The sequence below is a fragment of the Cebus imitator genome, unplaced genomic scaffold (genome assembly GCF_001604975.1).
Source record: "Cebus imitator isolate Cc_AM_T3 unplaced genomic scaffold, Cebus_imitator-1.0 Scaffold71, whole genome shotgun sequence".
Lineage (NCBI taxonomy): Eukaryota > Metazoa > Chordata > Mammalia > Primates > Cebidae > Cebus > Cebus imitator.
In genome coordinates, this window is record NW_016107386.1 from 6,866,739 (window position 1) to 6,881,045 (window position 14,307).

Sequence of the window (14,307 nt, forward strand, 5' to 3'; positions counted from 1 at the left end):
CTGAAGTTGAGGTAGTAGGAGAGCAATGTTTAGTGCCTAAGTCATTTGATTCTCAAGCTCCCATAATTTCTATTACATTGAGCCACAAAAAATAGTCTGCCTTCCAAGTAGCAGTGTCTCTTTGCTCCCCAAAGATCAACCGTTTTGGTATTTTACGATCTACTTCAGATCTCTGAAAAATTTGATTTTTGACACAGATGATTTCATAAAATGAATGAACTCTTTTTTCCTTCTCAATATTTAAAAATAATTTATGCAAATGACAGACTGAGAAATTACCATTTTGGATAACTTTTTGCAATGTTCGGAGGACTTTCACATATGTTATCTTATTTGAGCTTCATGAGTAGCAGCGGGTCTATACGACAGGTAGGCTGGATGTCTTAACCACAGTGAACAGCTATAAACCTAGGGCAAAGTGAGGAGCTCAAAGTCACATGATGCCAAGAGCAAAGTTGGGCCTTAGTTAAAAACTTATTCTCTTTCAAGTGCTTATAGACATTCTGGAAGCTTTGAGAGGCTAAATAAATACTCGTTAGTAAATTAAGCTTGGCAAGCTGAGATGGGGACCACTGAGATCTGGATATTTTGTGGTTAAAGATCTGGGCTCTGGAGTCACTGCCTGGAATGGCTTTGGGCAGCTCCTCTTTCCTATGCCTCAGTTTCTTCATCTGTGAAATGAGAATAATTGCAGAACCTCCTCATAGTGTGATGTGAAGGTGAATGAGGTAATGAATGGGAAGGGTTAGGTTCTTGGGCTGTTATAAAAATGTGCCATTGCTCTTCTTCCGCTTCCTCCCCGGGAGCCCTTTCTTCTGTGTTAAATGGGCCCCTCTAAAATCTATGGGTATAGTTTTATTTTTTCTCCAGGGGTTGGTTTAGAAACACTTGGGAGGAGATTGTAGACAGCAACCTTTCGGGAGGTGACATTTTATTAGTCTAGGAAACATGCAGATTTTGCTCAGGAATTTTCATCTAAGAGGCTGTAAATAGCCTATGTCTTTTGAGATTGCACTGGCATGTTTAATTAGATATGATCATCAGCACATGATATCTGAAACAGAGAATTCTGTATAAGTGGTTTCCTAATTCATGAGGTTCAGAAGAAATAGCACAAAGTGAGGACAGCAGAGGTAAACATGCCTGCAGAAACCTCCCTCTTGGCACGCATGGCAAATACTATAATCCTTGTCTCTCAGCCAATGAGGCATTTAAACAGATACAGAAAAATCATTAAAGAGGATTTCAGAAGGGTGTGTTCACCTGGACAGATTGCACTCTATCCTGGCAGTGCAGGGTTTCTACCTGAACTGCTCTCCAGGAATCATCTTCATCGGAATCACTGGAGCATTTGTTAAAAGAAAGATTCCTGAACGTACTGATTAAAAAATGCTTTGAGTATGGTGATGTGCGAACCTACAGTTTTCCATGAGATTTTTAGATATACTCATGTTTGAGAACAACTTCTATCAACAGCATAATTCTGTAAGATTCAAAATGCTAACTGTAAAGAGTTAATTTAGATCAAATGTAAATTTTGGTATGACCTGCTCACAATTCCAGGCCTCTGAAATCAATAATGACAAGAACCCTTGGACATTTTCAAGCTCAGCCATTAAGAGGCTTATCTTATGGAGAAGAGGAATAATTTCTGTAACCATATCCCAAAGTAGGCGAGATGGGCCCCTAGGTGCACAGCTACCTTTCTGAAGAAGCCAAGTAGGAAACATGTACCCTCCAATGATTGGGACACAGAAAAGCTGGAGTTCACCTTATTACAACAGCTGGCTAATATCATACTGTGGACTCACTGAGCACCTGCTTTATAAGTGTTCATTTTCTATTTTTAATTTTTACATCAACCTTGTGAGGTTGTTGGTACGTTTACCCCCATTATACAGATGAGGCTGTTGAGGCTAAGAAAAGTCAAGTATTTTGCCCAAGATCATATTGCTAATTAATAGAAGTAGGACAGATTCCAGGGTTGTGCTTTGAATCAGGGGTTGATAAACTATCTGGCCCACTGCCTGTTTTTGTATGGCTTGCAAGCTAAAAAGAAGATATTTACATTTTTTAATTATTTGAAAAAAAATCAAAAGGAGAATAATATTTTGTGACAAGTGTAAATTATATAAAATTCAAATTTCTATGTCCATATATTTAGTTTTATTGGAACACAGCCGTGTCCATCATTTACATATTGTTTATGGCTATTTTCATGTGACATAGCAGAGCTGAGCAGCTGTGACAGTGACCTTGTGCTCTGGAAAGCCTAAAATATTTGGCAAATAGGCAATTACAGAAAAAAAGTGCCAACACCTGTTTTGAACCATTATGGCAGCGTGTCTCAAACTTCATTCATTTGAGTTCTACTTCGTGATTCTCACCACCTTTTCATACCATATGGAACATTAACTGTGTAACATTTTTCTTTAGATCAATTAATTTTCCTTAAATAAATTTATTTTATAAAGAAACAGAAATGAAAGTGAAAACCAATACCAATTGCAAGAAATAGAAAACACCTGTAAAAATAGATACAATATACTGAGAACAATGTATTTATGTTAGATTTCAGCAAAATAGCTGGAATGGACAATGCTGGTGTTGCTGCATTTACCTGCAGATTCCCTGACTCTTTCTGTGTAAGCCATCAGACTTCCAATGATGAACCTGCAACATTTTTGGAGGGCTGGTGTCAGTCTACTGGAATCCCCTTTGCACATGAGCACAATAAATTGGAGGTGCCTGAGAATCCAAGTTCCACTGTGGGTAGCTCTAACCAATAAATGGTGGGTATGGGAGTATCCATACTCCACCTTCGTATCCCCTTGTCTGGGATGATTCTGAGGCACAGTCTTACACCATTTCCCAATGCTTCCCTGTGAGATTAAGTTTCAGTGGTTTAGTAATACACATCTTATTGACTGTATCTCATTCTGTTTTTTATATTATTATTCTCCTATCAGTGTACCGGCACCTGCCAAATTAACTATGTGCATTTAGTCCTTATGATAAGATCTGCTTCTTGGGGTACCAACTAAGACAGCAGTGTCTCTAGCAAAAAAAAAAATTGTGAGCTTGAGAACTATTCTTCTTTATTAAAAAAGTGAGATTAGAAAATACCAAGAGGGTTTTCGTAAACTAGCACCTATTTGAGTCCTTTTCATCAATGCAAACGACAGTGACTAAAGTAGAAAATGAAAACAGAGCATGTTTTTCACCGTATGATTGATGAGTACTTAATGCTCTAGATACCTACTGCCTAATACCATATTCTTTCTTTCTCCAGTGGGTTGTGAACTGCACTTGGAGAATTGCTGTTTTGCCACCGTGGTTCTCAAAGAGTGGTCCCTGAACCACCAGCAGCAGTCATATTCGTGAATTTGTTAAAATGCAGATTCTCCATTCTAAATCTACTGTATCAGATACTTGGGAGTACGGTCCAGCATTTTTGTTTTTACAAACCTCCAGGTGATTCTTATGCATGCCTAAACTTGAGAACCAAAATAGTTCTGTTCTCATTGCATTCCTGGATTTCATCAGAATTCATAATCATCTAAGATTTGTTTCTTTCCCTCAAACGTGACTGACTCCTGGCTTTCTGGCCTCTAAGCCTCCCACTGAGGTGGATCCTGTTGCTTGCCAAGGCACACAGAACAGTAATCGGACAGCACTGATGATTGAAATGATCTACCTTGCAGTGAGTCTCAAACTTCTCCTGAGCCTTGCACCCATTTCTCCTCTGGAGCCACAAAGACAAGGCTAATTCCTCCTCTAATTATCAAGTAGAACTTTCAGATTATGCCCTGCCATTTATTCTCAGATGCTTGCTGATCATGTACTGTATCTCTTTTCTCAGAATTTGTGGTCAAAAGCAGCTGAAATGTTAATCAAGTGATACCAAAAGCACATAAACTGAAACTTCTCTTTTTTTTACCCACAAAATTCTCAGATTCACACTTAATTTGTTCTGATTTCTTGGGATCTCATCATATTCTTTGGTGAAAAATAATCTCTGCCTTTGAAAAAAAATAAACCTGATTTATAGAAACACTCTAGATATATCCCATTCAGTACTACATGAAATGGAAGTCCATGTTACCTCTTTATTTTCCCTGTACTCCATTTTCTTTTTTTTAGATGAAGTCTCACTCTGTTTCACAGGCCGGAGTATAGTGGTGTGATCTCAGCTCACTGCAACCTCCGCCTTCTGGGTTCAAGCGATTCTCCTGCCTCAGCCTCCTGAGTAGCTAGGATAACAGGCGCCTTCCACCATGCCCAGCTAATTTTTAGTAGAGATGGGGTATGTTTAGTAGAGACGGGGTTTCACCATGTTGGTCAGGCTGGTCTCAAACTCCCAACCTTGTGATCCTCCCTCCTCGGCCTCCCAAAGTGCTGGGATTACAGGCGTGAGCCACTGCACCCAGCCCATTTTTTTAAACAAAGGTAGATTGGATACGCCTCTTGAATATCCTTTCATTGGTTAAGGGCTGTTCTATCTAACAGTTTTTTGACACAGGTGCTAAACTTACCAACTGTGATATGTTTATTTACCCAGCTGAGAAATGTGCATTTACTTTGAAAAAAGTAAAAAAACCTTTGCATTCTAATTGTATATATCAGTATAGGTGTATTTCAATTATAACAGAATTGGCTTCCATATTGGATATTCAGTTATGTAAATGAAAAGACTAGAAACTTTTTATTTAGGATTAAATCTTTCTAAATGACTTAGTTCAAATGGCATTTTTACTGCCAGCACTAAAATGATCCAACATGTGGAACACTGGCTTTTTTTTTCTTAATAGTTTGTACACATTTTCACCTGTACACCACAATTTAGAGCTCTAGATAAACAATATAGTTTTTTGGTGAGGGACTAATTTGTTAGCAGAAATTCTTTTAAAGAGAATGTATCAGCTGATTAAGGTTAAAAATTGCCAAGACAGCATCCTATAAATTCTGAATGTTTCCCAGAAAACAAAATCCAAGTAAATAGTCAAGGAGATGATTTTTCTTTCTTCCATTTGATGAGAGTATTTTCTCTGTTGCAAGTTTTCAGATGATTCGATAATTTTTTTCATAGTGAAGGTCAAGAGAGTTTGGGGTACTAGGAAATCACAATTATCATGGAATTTATAAGATTGTTTGAGGGTTGCTTGCTTATGTGATCCTGGTGCGATTGTGTGTTTTAGTGCATATGGCAGGTAGTATGTTAGAGCAGTGAGGTGAGAAAGCCAACAGCAAGCCTTTGGACAGGTAATTCTTATCCAATGTCTAGTCTTACACATTTCTTTTACTTTTATTTTACCTGATCAGTGGATGGAACCTATTTGAGACATTCTACAAGTTTCCTGTAACTTTAGAGAAGTTCTAATTACTTGACATTTCTCCCTGGGGTTCATCCTTTGCCCCATTCCATTCTGCAATTGGGAAAATTGAGATCATAAATAGTGAATAGACTTGCCTAAGAATAACACAATGAGTTAGTAGCAGGGTCAGGTGGAGGGCCTAGTTCCAGTAACTCCCTCTCCAGTGGACCATAATCAGTTATTCCATTATGTCAGGCTCCCACCCTTGATTTAGCTGTTAACATAAATAATGTTTTACTTACTCCTGACACTTGTCCCCAAAAAAGGGTATTGGATATGTCCTCTGATGTAGAAATTTAACCCATGTAGCCACACTCTATTTAAAACGTGGTCAATCCAAGCATAGTTATGCATGAATATCCATCCATGCAACCAAAACCAGAGAAAACAAAACAAAGCACAGCAAAGCAAGCTGAGATTATGACATAGCTTCAGGTTGGCAGATGTTGGCACTGTACCAAACTACATCGATATTTCATTCCAATAGGTGGGGACTATTTATAGGTGAACCTTGTGCTCACACTTCTTATAACAGAGATGCAACTACACACCTTCTGTTAACCATTAACAACTGTTCCACAGCAATATTTTGGAGAATTCTGAATCAAAAACAAGGGTAAAGATGGGATGCACTTACCTTTTGGGTTTGCCCTTAAAACTTGTAAAACCAGAAAACCTAGGATTAGATAGAATTGGTATTGAGTGGCTTAAATAAAATAAGCTCTTCCTCCTCCTAATCTTACAAGGAAGACTCAGATTCTGAATATATCCATCAAGAAAAAGAAGCTCAAGGGAATCTAATAGAGATTTTGTTGCTGCAATTTTACTTTTATGATGGATAAAATGTTCTGAGTAATTCGTTGGTTTAAGCTTGTCCTTCATGGTCATGAGAGACTACTGAAACATGGATTTTTACCTCACATAGTAAAAGTGTTTGTTTGACTCCTCACCCATCCCTTTTCCAAAACTTGCCAAGCTCTTTTTCCGACGATCTAGGACGGTTTCTCTGAAGGGGATTAGTATGGAGGGTGTCATTTCTTGTCCCTTAGCCCAGGTGATAGGGTACAGGGTGACTGTCATTAAAAAACACTCACACACCACATGCATACACACCTGGTATTAATGGATTTGAATTGGCAGAATTTTTAGAAGTGACACAACTTGTACCTGAACATAGGAGATGTTCTGGGTTGATTGTGTTTTTAATTAGTAAGGCAGTGTTTTGTGAAGAAGCCAGAAATATAAGTATGCAAGGTAAAAGCACTGGTTCCTTCCACATCCCCCTCACCCTATGCAATCTTCCCAGCAAGAGATGTTCCTATAATCATGGCTCTGATTAGTTCTCCCTAGTGAGCCCTGCAAAAAATAGTGGAGCATAATCAATTAATCAAATTAGGATAGGTACTAATCATCAACTCCTCCTTCCTCTGTTCCTTTCTCTCTGACAAAATACATGCTATCTCACTGGTTTGTTAAAAGGCAATCATTTTAAATTTGCTCATTGGGTTTCAGTGCACAAAATCTAATAATGTATATGCTATGAACATATAAGATTTTTCTTGTGCTGTAACATTTTCATATGCAGTTTTAATGATATGGACTTTAGGTTTTAATGGCTTTTAAAGCTGAAACTATCCATCTTTTATTCCTTTTAGTCTGCAAAACAATACAATATTGATTCTATTGTATATTACTCAGGATTCATTTGCTTGCTGACTGGAACACAACTCAAACTGGCTTAAGGAGGAAAAAAGAATTTATTGGCTCTAGTAATTAGGACATTCAAGTGTAAAATTATGTTAAGACACTGCTGGATCTTAAGCCTCAAATTATATAGGCAGGACAGTGGCATTCCCTGTGTTGTACCTCTGCTTTCCTTTGGGTTAGTTTTCTTCTCAGACAAGCTCCTCCCATAGGGTGACAATGATGGCCACCATCAGCTTCAAACTCTCTGACAACACCAGGGGAAAGAAAGATTCTTTCTAGCAAAAATTCTAGGCTTGGCTTTCCCTGGTCCAGCCAGTAACCTAAGGGATTCTTGTTGCTAGGAATGGACCATTCTGATTGACCAGTCCGGCTTATGTGATCATCACTGGAGCTAGGGATTGAAGTGGGGAAGAGGTGTTTCCAGTAAGGAAAAGCAAGACACTATTCTAAAGGAAAGATGAAATAGATGGATGGATAGCAGAAAATTATAGTAAATGTTCATTTTCATCAGAATACTCTCTTGCTTCAGTGAAAGGAAGTATAATAAGATGATAAAAATGTGGTAAGCTAAAACTGGAGTTTTAGAATTCACAGCCCTGAATTCTATCCCCAGATTAGTCAAGTGCTAGCTGTGTATGACTTTGGCAAGTCAATTAACCTCTCTGATCCTCATTCTCTTCATCTATAGGATGGAGGTTGGACTCAGAGGTTGGAGGAAGAGAAAAAGGGCAATGTCTGGCACTTATTAACACTTAGTAAAGGGTAACTAATTAAGATATAATGCTTTTGCTATTCTTTAAATTACAACATTATATTCTGGGATGGTCCATATATTACCTCCCAGTGTGAAAATAAAAAACTCCTAAGTCTCAGTTTCCTCATTCACTAAAATAATGAACTACTTACTTGACTCAATAAATATCTATGATGAGGATACAATATACTGGGCATTTTTCTAGGGCACTGAGGATGTCACAATAATCAAGACAGTGTCCTATGCCCTTTTGAAATGTATGTTCTAGTAAGCAAGACAGATAACAAATAAAAAAGCAATTGACTATATGTATATATAATATATATACTGGGAAGAAAAAATAGAACAGAGAAAGAGGATAGACATTTTTAGAAAATGGGGTGTGAAATTGTAGTTAGGTGTTGAGAAAAGACCTGTCTGAGGAAGTGATATTTGAGCGGCACCCCTAAGGAAGTGAGGGAGTAATCTACATGGTCACATTCCAAGGAAAAGAGGCAAAGTGAAAAGGCCCTGAGGTGGGAGTCTACAGTGATGGCCCCAAAAAGTAGCAAAACCAGTGAAATGGTGGGCAGGGAAGGGGAGGGGCATGGCTACAGTTGAGTTTGGAGAACAGCTGGGGCCAGATCATGTAAGCTCTGGTTAGCAATGATAAGGAATTTGGATTCTATTCTAAGTGTGATAGGAAGCCACGAGAATTTTATGCAAGCAAGAAATGACCTGACTTACATTTAAAAAATATCATTCTGGTAGGAGACAAATTGGGGGTGAGGGTGAGTATTTCAGAGAAAGAAATTGGTGGCTTGGACCCAGGTGCTGGGTCCAGAGGTGATGAGAAGGGTCAGGTGGAGGAATAATTTTCGTTCTTTCTTTTCCTTTTTTGTTTTCTTTCTTTTTGCTTGAGACAGGATCTCACTTTGTCACCCAGGCTGGAGTGCAGTAGCATAATCATCGCTCACAGCAGCCTTGACCTCCTGGGCTCGGGAGATCCTCCTACCTCACACGCCCGCCCCCCAGGTGTCTGAGACTACAGGCCTATGTCACCAGACCCAGCTAATTTTTTGTAGAGATGGGGTTTTGCCGTGTTTCCCAGGCTGGTCTCAAACTCCTGGGCTCAAGCAATCCACTTGCCTGGGCCTCCCAAACTGTTGGGATTATAGCGTGAGCCACTTTCCCCAGCCAGGAATCATTTTCAAAATAGAAAGAATAAGTTTGCTGATGTTTTGGTCCTAGGGTATGGGAAGAAGTTTTTTTTGTCTGAATCACTGGGTAAATGGTGGGCTATTTACCGAGATGGAGAACACTGGGGGAGAGCAGGTTTTTGTGCTGGAAATGAGAAAGGAAGAGTTTAGTTTGAAATGCTTCTTAATCATCCATCTTGAGATGCTGGATGGGCACTGTCTATGTCTAGGAAAGACTCAATGTAGGGATAAAATTTTGGGAGTCTACAGTGAATAGTATTGCAATTGTACTGTATTTTCAGCCACCAGATGGATGTGATCATCTCAGAAAAAAATTTAGATAGACGAGGAAAGAGGATTTAGCCCCATCACTTCAATAGTTAGGGCTTTGAACTTGCATATTTCCAACAAAATATTATTCTAGATTCAAAATGTAAAACAGATAGATGTGGACAGAGCTTCTTTACTTCACATTAGGAAATGGGGCTTGGAGTCCTGCAGGTGGAGCCTTCCCCATGCCTGCCCCAGGCCCAGAAATGCCCATGAGAGCTCATATTGTCAGAGGCTCTGAGAAACAAACATTGAAAAACACAAAGAGTTGAGGTCTTTCCATATCTAGTGATTGGTCATTCTCTCCCTGGCTGCCAGCCACATCTGTTTAACTCACCCTGGCCAAGGTATCTAAGGGCCCAGGCTGAGTTTCATGGTTCTGTTATATAGATAAACAGATTTCCTGTTTCTTCTTGATAAGATTCAGTTAGAAAACTAGCAGAAAGAACTAAAGAATATCAGAGCTAGGAGTGAACTCAGAGATTATTTTTTTCCAATCTCTTCTCTTTACTGAGAAGTGAATGATGATGCTCAAAAGGAAAAGGACTTCCTTCTGGTGACCCTGGAAGAAATAGTCTGGCCCTGCCCCTACATTCATCGATTCATCATGCTGTGGAACAGATGTGATGAAGACAAAGAAATTATTTGCAAAAATGTAACTGAATATTTAGTTAAGAAGGTTGATTTTGTGGAGATCAGTGACTGCCCATCCATTATGAACTACAAGGTCATCTGAGAATCTGTGACGGAGGAACTTTGGTAATTTGAAAGTTAACTCTCCTCAATTGGGAATTCTTAGCCTGGAGTTCCTGGATAGGCCTGGAGTTACTGGATTCCTGAGTTCAAGGAAGCATGGACTCTCTCGAAAGTGTGCATATGTGTGTATGCATATCTGTTTTTTGGGGGGGGGCAGACCGTTCTCAAGAGTTTACTAGATTCTCAAAGAAATCTGTGATTTCCTACCCTCAAAATGGTTTAAACATTTATTACTTTTTTTTAATCCTCATAGGAAACAAAATGATTGACCAGTTTAGGCAAAGTACTATTTTAATCATAATGAATGTACCTACCTATTTTCACTAGTTACTGTCCTAATGTAGATTATAAAAAAGCCATGTTTCTGGGAAAAAACAAAAAGTACAATAAGTCGAGCAAAAAGAAACATCCCTATGTTTTAATCAACAAGCAATCAGTAGGATGTAAGTAAACCTTTTGTGACACTTGGCTATACCATACCTCAATATGCCAAAAGCTTTTTGCTATAGTATTATTTATTAAATATTTCTATAAAACAAGTCATAATAAGAAGCAATAATTATTTGACCTTTTTTTTTTAAAAAAAAAAAAGACTTGCATTTTTCAATGTTACTTTCATTTTTAACATCTTTTTAATTCCACATTGTAGGACCCTGTGGGCACTGAAATCCAGCTCACTCATGCTTATTTCCTGTAATGGACAAACTTGATGCTAATGTGAGGTATGTTACATTTCTGTACATATTGTGCTATAAACTGTGAACATTTCTGCTATGAAGCCTCTAAAAATCTGTTGTTATAGAGTTATAAAGTTAGTGGATGTGGATTTTCTTTGATGTTTCATATGCAATCATATCTATGGTACTGTGTGATTATTAGTGTTTTATCATTTTTGCTTAAGTGAAAAATGTAATATGGCTGCAAATGTTTCCAGTTTCCTATACTAAAAGTCTGCATTGTGGAGATGCTGTTTGAAAATAGATTATTCATTTCTGTAATAGGAAGAAGATGTGTTTAAATGGGGTTAAAAATAGCTTAAGAATATCTATCTGTACATCTAAACTTGAGACAAATTCACATTGCTTTTTATAGCAGGTTCTAGTTTGTCCACTTCTTTTCTTAACTAGATGATTATATTATGTGACATAATGGTTGCATGGTATAGTTACACAAAGCTAAATGGTTTTTGTCTCATTTTGATTTGTTTCCTGTAATTTTCTGCAAACCTTGGAGATGAAATAATATTCTGACTCCTAGGGAAGATTTTTTTCTTTTTTTTCAAAAAGGCTTGCTTTGTTTGGCAGAATCAAATAGTACAAAGAAATCTGTATTCAATATGGCTTAAATGTTATGAATTGGCATTTGAGGCTGAGAAATATCCATAGATATCAGTAGCTGGACTACATCCTAAAAAATGCATTGTTGCTGTAATCATAGATACTGTTTTTCATTCACTTGAGACCTATAGAAAAGTATATTTCAGGTATAGATCAAGGCCTTGTGCCTCTGTGTTTAATGTATTAGAAAACTATGGCAAAAGGAGCTGTCAAATATCTTGACAGAAACATGACTTGAGTGTAACATGACTTGAGTCGCCAAGATGTACTATCACCCCAACCAGGGGATAACTTGAGAGTAGAATGTATCTCATGATCCCTGGCAAAATCCCTGGCACATGGTATTTAATAAAGTGATGTTGATCAGTTTGTCATTGCTGTACTATACATATTTCAAATAAAGCTGGTATTTCCCAGAAGTACTGACTTGGTGCAGAGTCTTAGAACTTTAACATGCATTATTTGGGCTGGTGCCAGGTCTTTAATTTTCCTCTAAAAGTTTGTGAAATTATTTGCCCAGAGAAAGCAGAGTGAAATGCAGAGAATCTCAATTTTATTTTTGTTAATTAAAAGACCAGAGTGAGGAATATCATGGTGATACATTATGAAATTGTTTTAAATTTCAGCACTGTATCAAACTGGATCAGTTGGTTAAAATACACTTTTGGGGGAATAATTCAGATATTATGATCCCTAATGTTTCTAGCTTTTAAACATTTGTTTATAGCAGCATTAGATTCTAACGGCAGAACACAATTTGATTAAATGGACATTAGCCATCCTCCTGGGTGCTGTGGAACAATAATGCAGGATACAAGATGATATCACGCCCCAGAATCTTGTCTCTGGATCATCCTCTCTGTCAGTTTTCTAACCAGATCTCTTCAACATATGTTCTTCCTCATCTACTCCCCCTCTCTATCCACAGTATTAATAACAGGCAAATTCCACAGACTTTCCACTTATGTCCTCTCAGTACAGCCTCTGAGTGTCCATAATAAAAGATGTTTGTAGCCTCACATTTACCAACTTAGGATGTATGCATTGTTAGGAATACTTAAGACATTTAGATGGTATACCAACAACATTTTTATTTTAAAATTAAATGTTTGAGTTTACCTTCTTATGATGATTAACACTATTTTGACACTTACAGTAGTGAAAAATATATCCTTGTATGATGAATTTATTTAAAACGCAAAAGTGGCCAGGCACAGTGGCTGAAGCCTGTAATCCCAGCACTTTGGGAGGCCGAGGCGGGCGGATCACGAGGTCAAGAGATCGAGACCATCCTGGCCAACATGGTGAAACCCCGTCTCTACTAAAAATATAAAAATTAGCTGGGCGTGGTGGCGTGTGCCTGTAGTCCCAGCTACCCGGGAGGCTGAGACAGGAGAATTGCTTGAACCCGGGAGGCGGAGGTTGCAGTGAGCCGAGATTGTGCCACTGCACTCCAGCCTGGTGCCTGGCGACAGAGTGAGACTCTGTCTCAAAAAAAAAAATAATAGTAATTAAAAAATAAAACGTAAAAGTATTATCCATTTTTATATTGATTAATAGAAGATTGTTTAAAAAAATCACAAGGATATTACGCAAATGACTAAAATCTAGAAACCCATGTCCTAGGTGTAATTAGCTAGAGTAAATTTTATCATTTTAAAAGCATTAACCAGAAATTCTTCTTTGGTAAGGGATTTCCCCACTTGGAAAAGTATGTACATAAGGTGAGAACTGAAAGACCTGGGTTTCTAGCCAGGAGAAGAATCCTTTCACTTGCTCTGAAGATAGAAACAAAACGAATGGAAAAGGGAGGAGTTTGGAGGAGAACCTGGGCTCTGTTTGGAAAGGGGCAAAACTTTAGTTGTAAGGGACTTTCAGAGTACAATCGCATATCTTTTTGTTTTTTCTTTAGTGTGGTGTGTTTGCTGACCTCTCTGAGGACCCAGTCCTTCATGAAAATTTTTTTAGCTTAGCTGTGAATTGGTGTTGAATGTTTCTTTTGTTGAATGTGTGAGTTCAGCATGGGCTAATAGCTGACATTATCCCATTTAATTTTTAAAACAGTCCTACAAGGTACATATCATTATTATCCCTATTTTACAATGCGTGGTAACTAAGACACAGAAGATTAACTAACTTGCTCAAGGTCATAAAACTGCACTGCGTTTTCTTATATAATAAATATTTTATTTCGATATATATGTGCATGTGTGTGTGCGTGTGTGGGTATATGCATACATTGCTGAGATGTCTGACATTCCTGTCTTGATAAACGGTTTGGAAGAGAAGACGCTCATGTGAGAATGAACACTCAAAGGAACAGGATGGCAGGAGACTATAAATGACCTAGGGAGACTTCAGAAATCTGAGAGAAGGCTTTAGACTTCCACAAGCTATAGAATTGAAGGGCTCCAGTCAATTTTCCCCAGATGTCAAGAGACAGAGAAGTACTAGTTGACATTTTCTATTAACTAAAATGTCTTACAGTTAAATGTTTTGTTCAGCCATACTGATCACTTCATTTTTTTGTTTGTTCGACGTCATTAATTGAGTTTTCTAATTCCGCTTGGTCCTTGCTACTATGTGTCTGTCAGCATCCTTGGCAAAAAACATCAGAAACTAACTCTGGCTAACATAATCAAAGGTAATTTGGGAGTAGCTATAGTGTACAAGCTCAAAAAATTGCTATGAAAATGCTGGAGGACCAGGATTAGACATAAAAAAGAACTTTGAGAGTTCCAGAAAAGTTACAAAATGGAATAATGGCCAACCACAGGAAGAAGTTGTCAGAAGATTGTCTTTATTTATTTATTATACATTAAGTAAGCACCTACACTTTGTGTCAGAAAGAGGGAGACAATTTCCTTGGC

At 38.0% G+C, this 14,307-nt stretch overlaps 1 protein-coding gene across 2 annotated transcripts in view; it reads left to right on the top strand.

The window, feature by feature from the left end:
- The window catches only part of HTR4 (5-hydroxytryptamine receptor 4), a 205,041-nt gene that overhangs the window by 7,467 nt on the left and 183,267 nt on the right, over nt 1-14,307 (top strand). For both annotated transcript variants that reach the window (XM_017531352.2, XM_017531351.2), the window contains exon 2: nt 10,750-10,822. In XM_017531352.2, coding sequence (XP_017386841.1) covers nt 10,797-10,822 — 26 coding nt within the window. In that variant the 5' untranslated portion in view covers nt 10,750-10,796. The remainder of the gene's footprint in view (nt 1-10,749; nt 10,823-14,307) is intronic.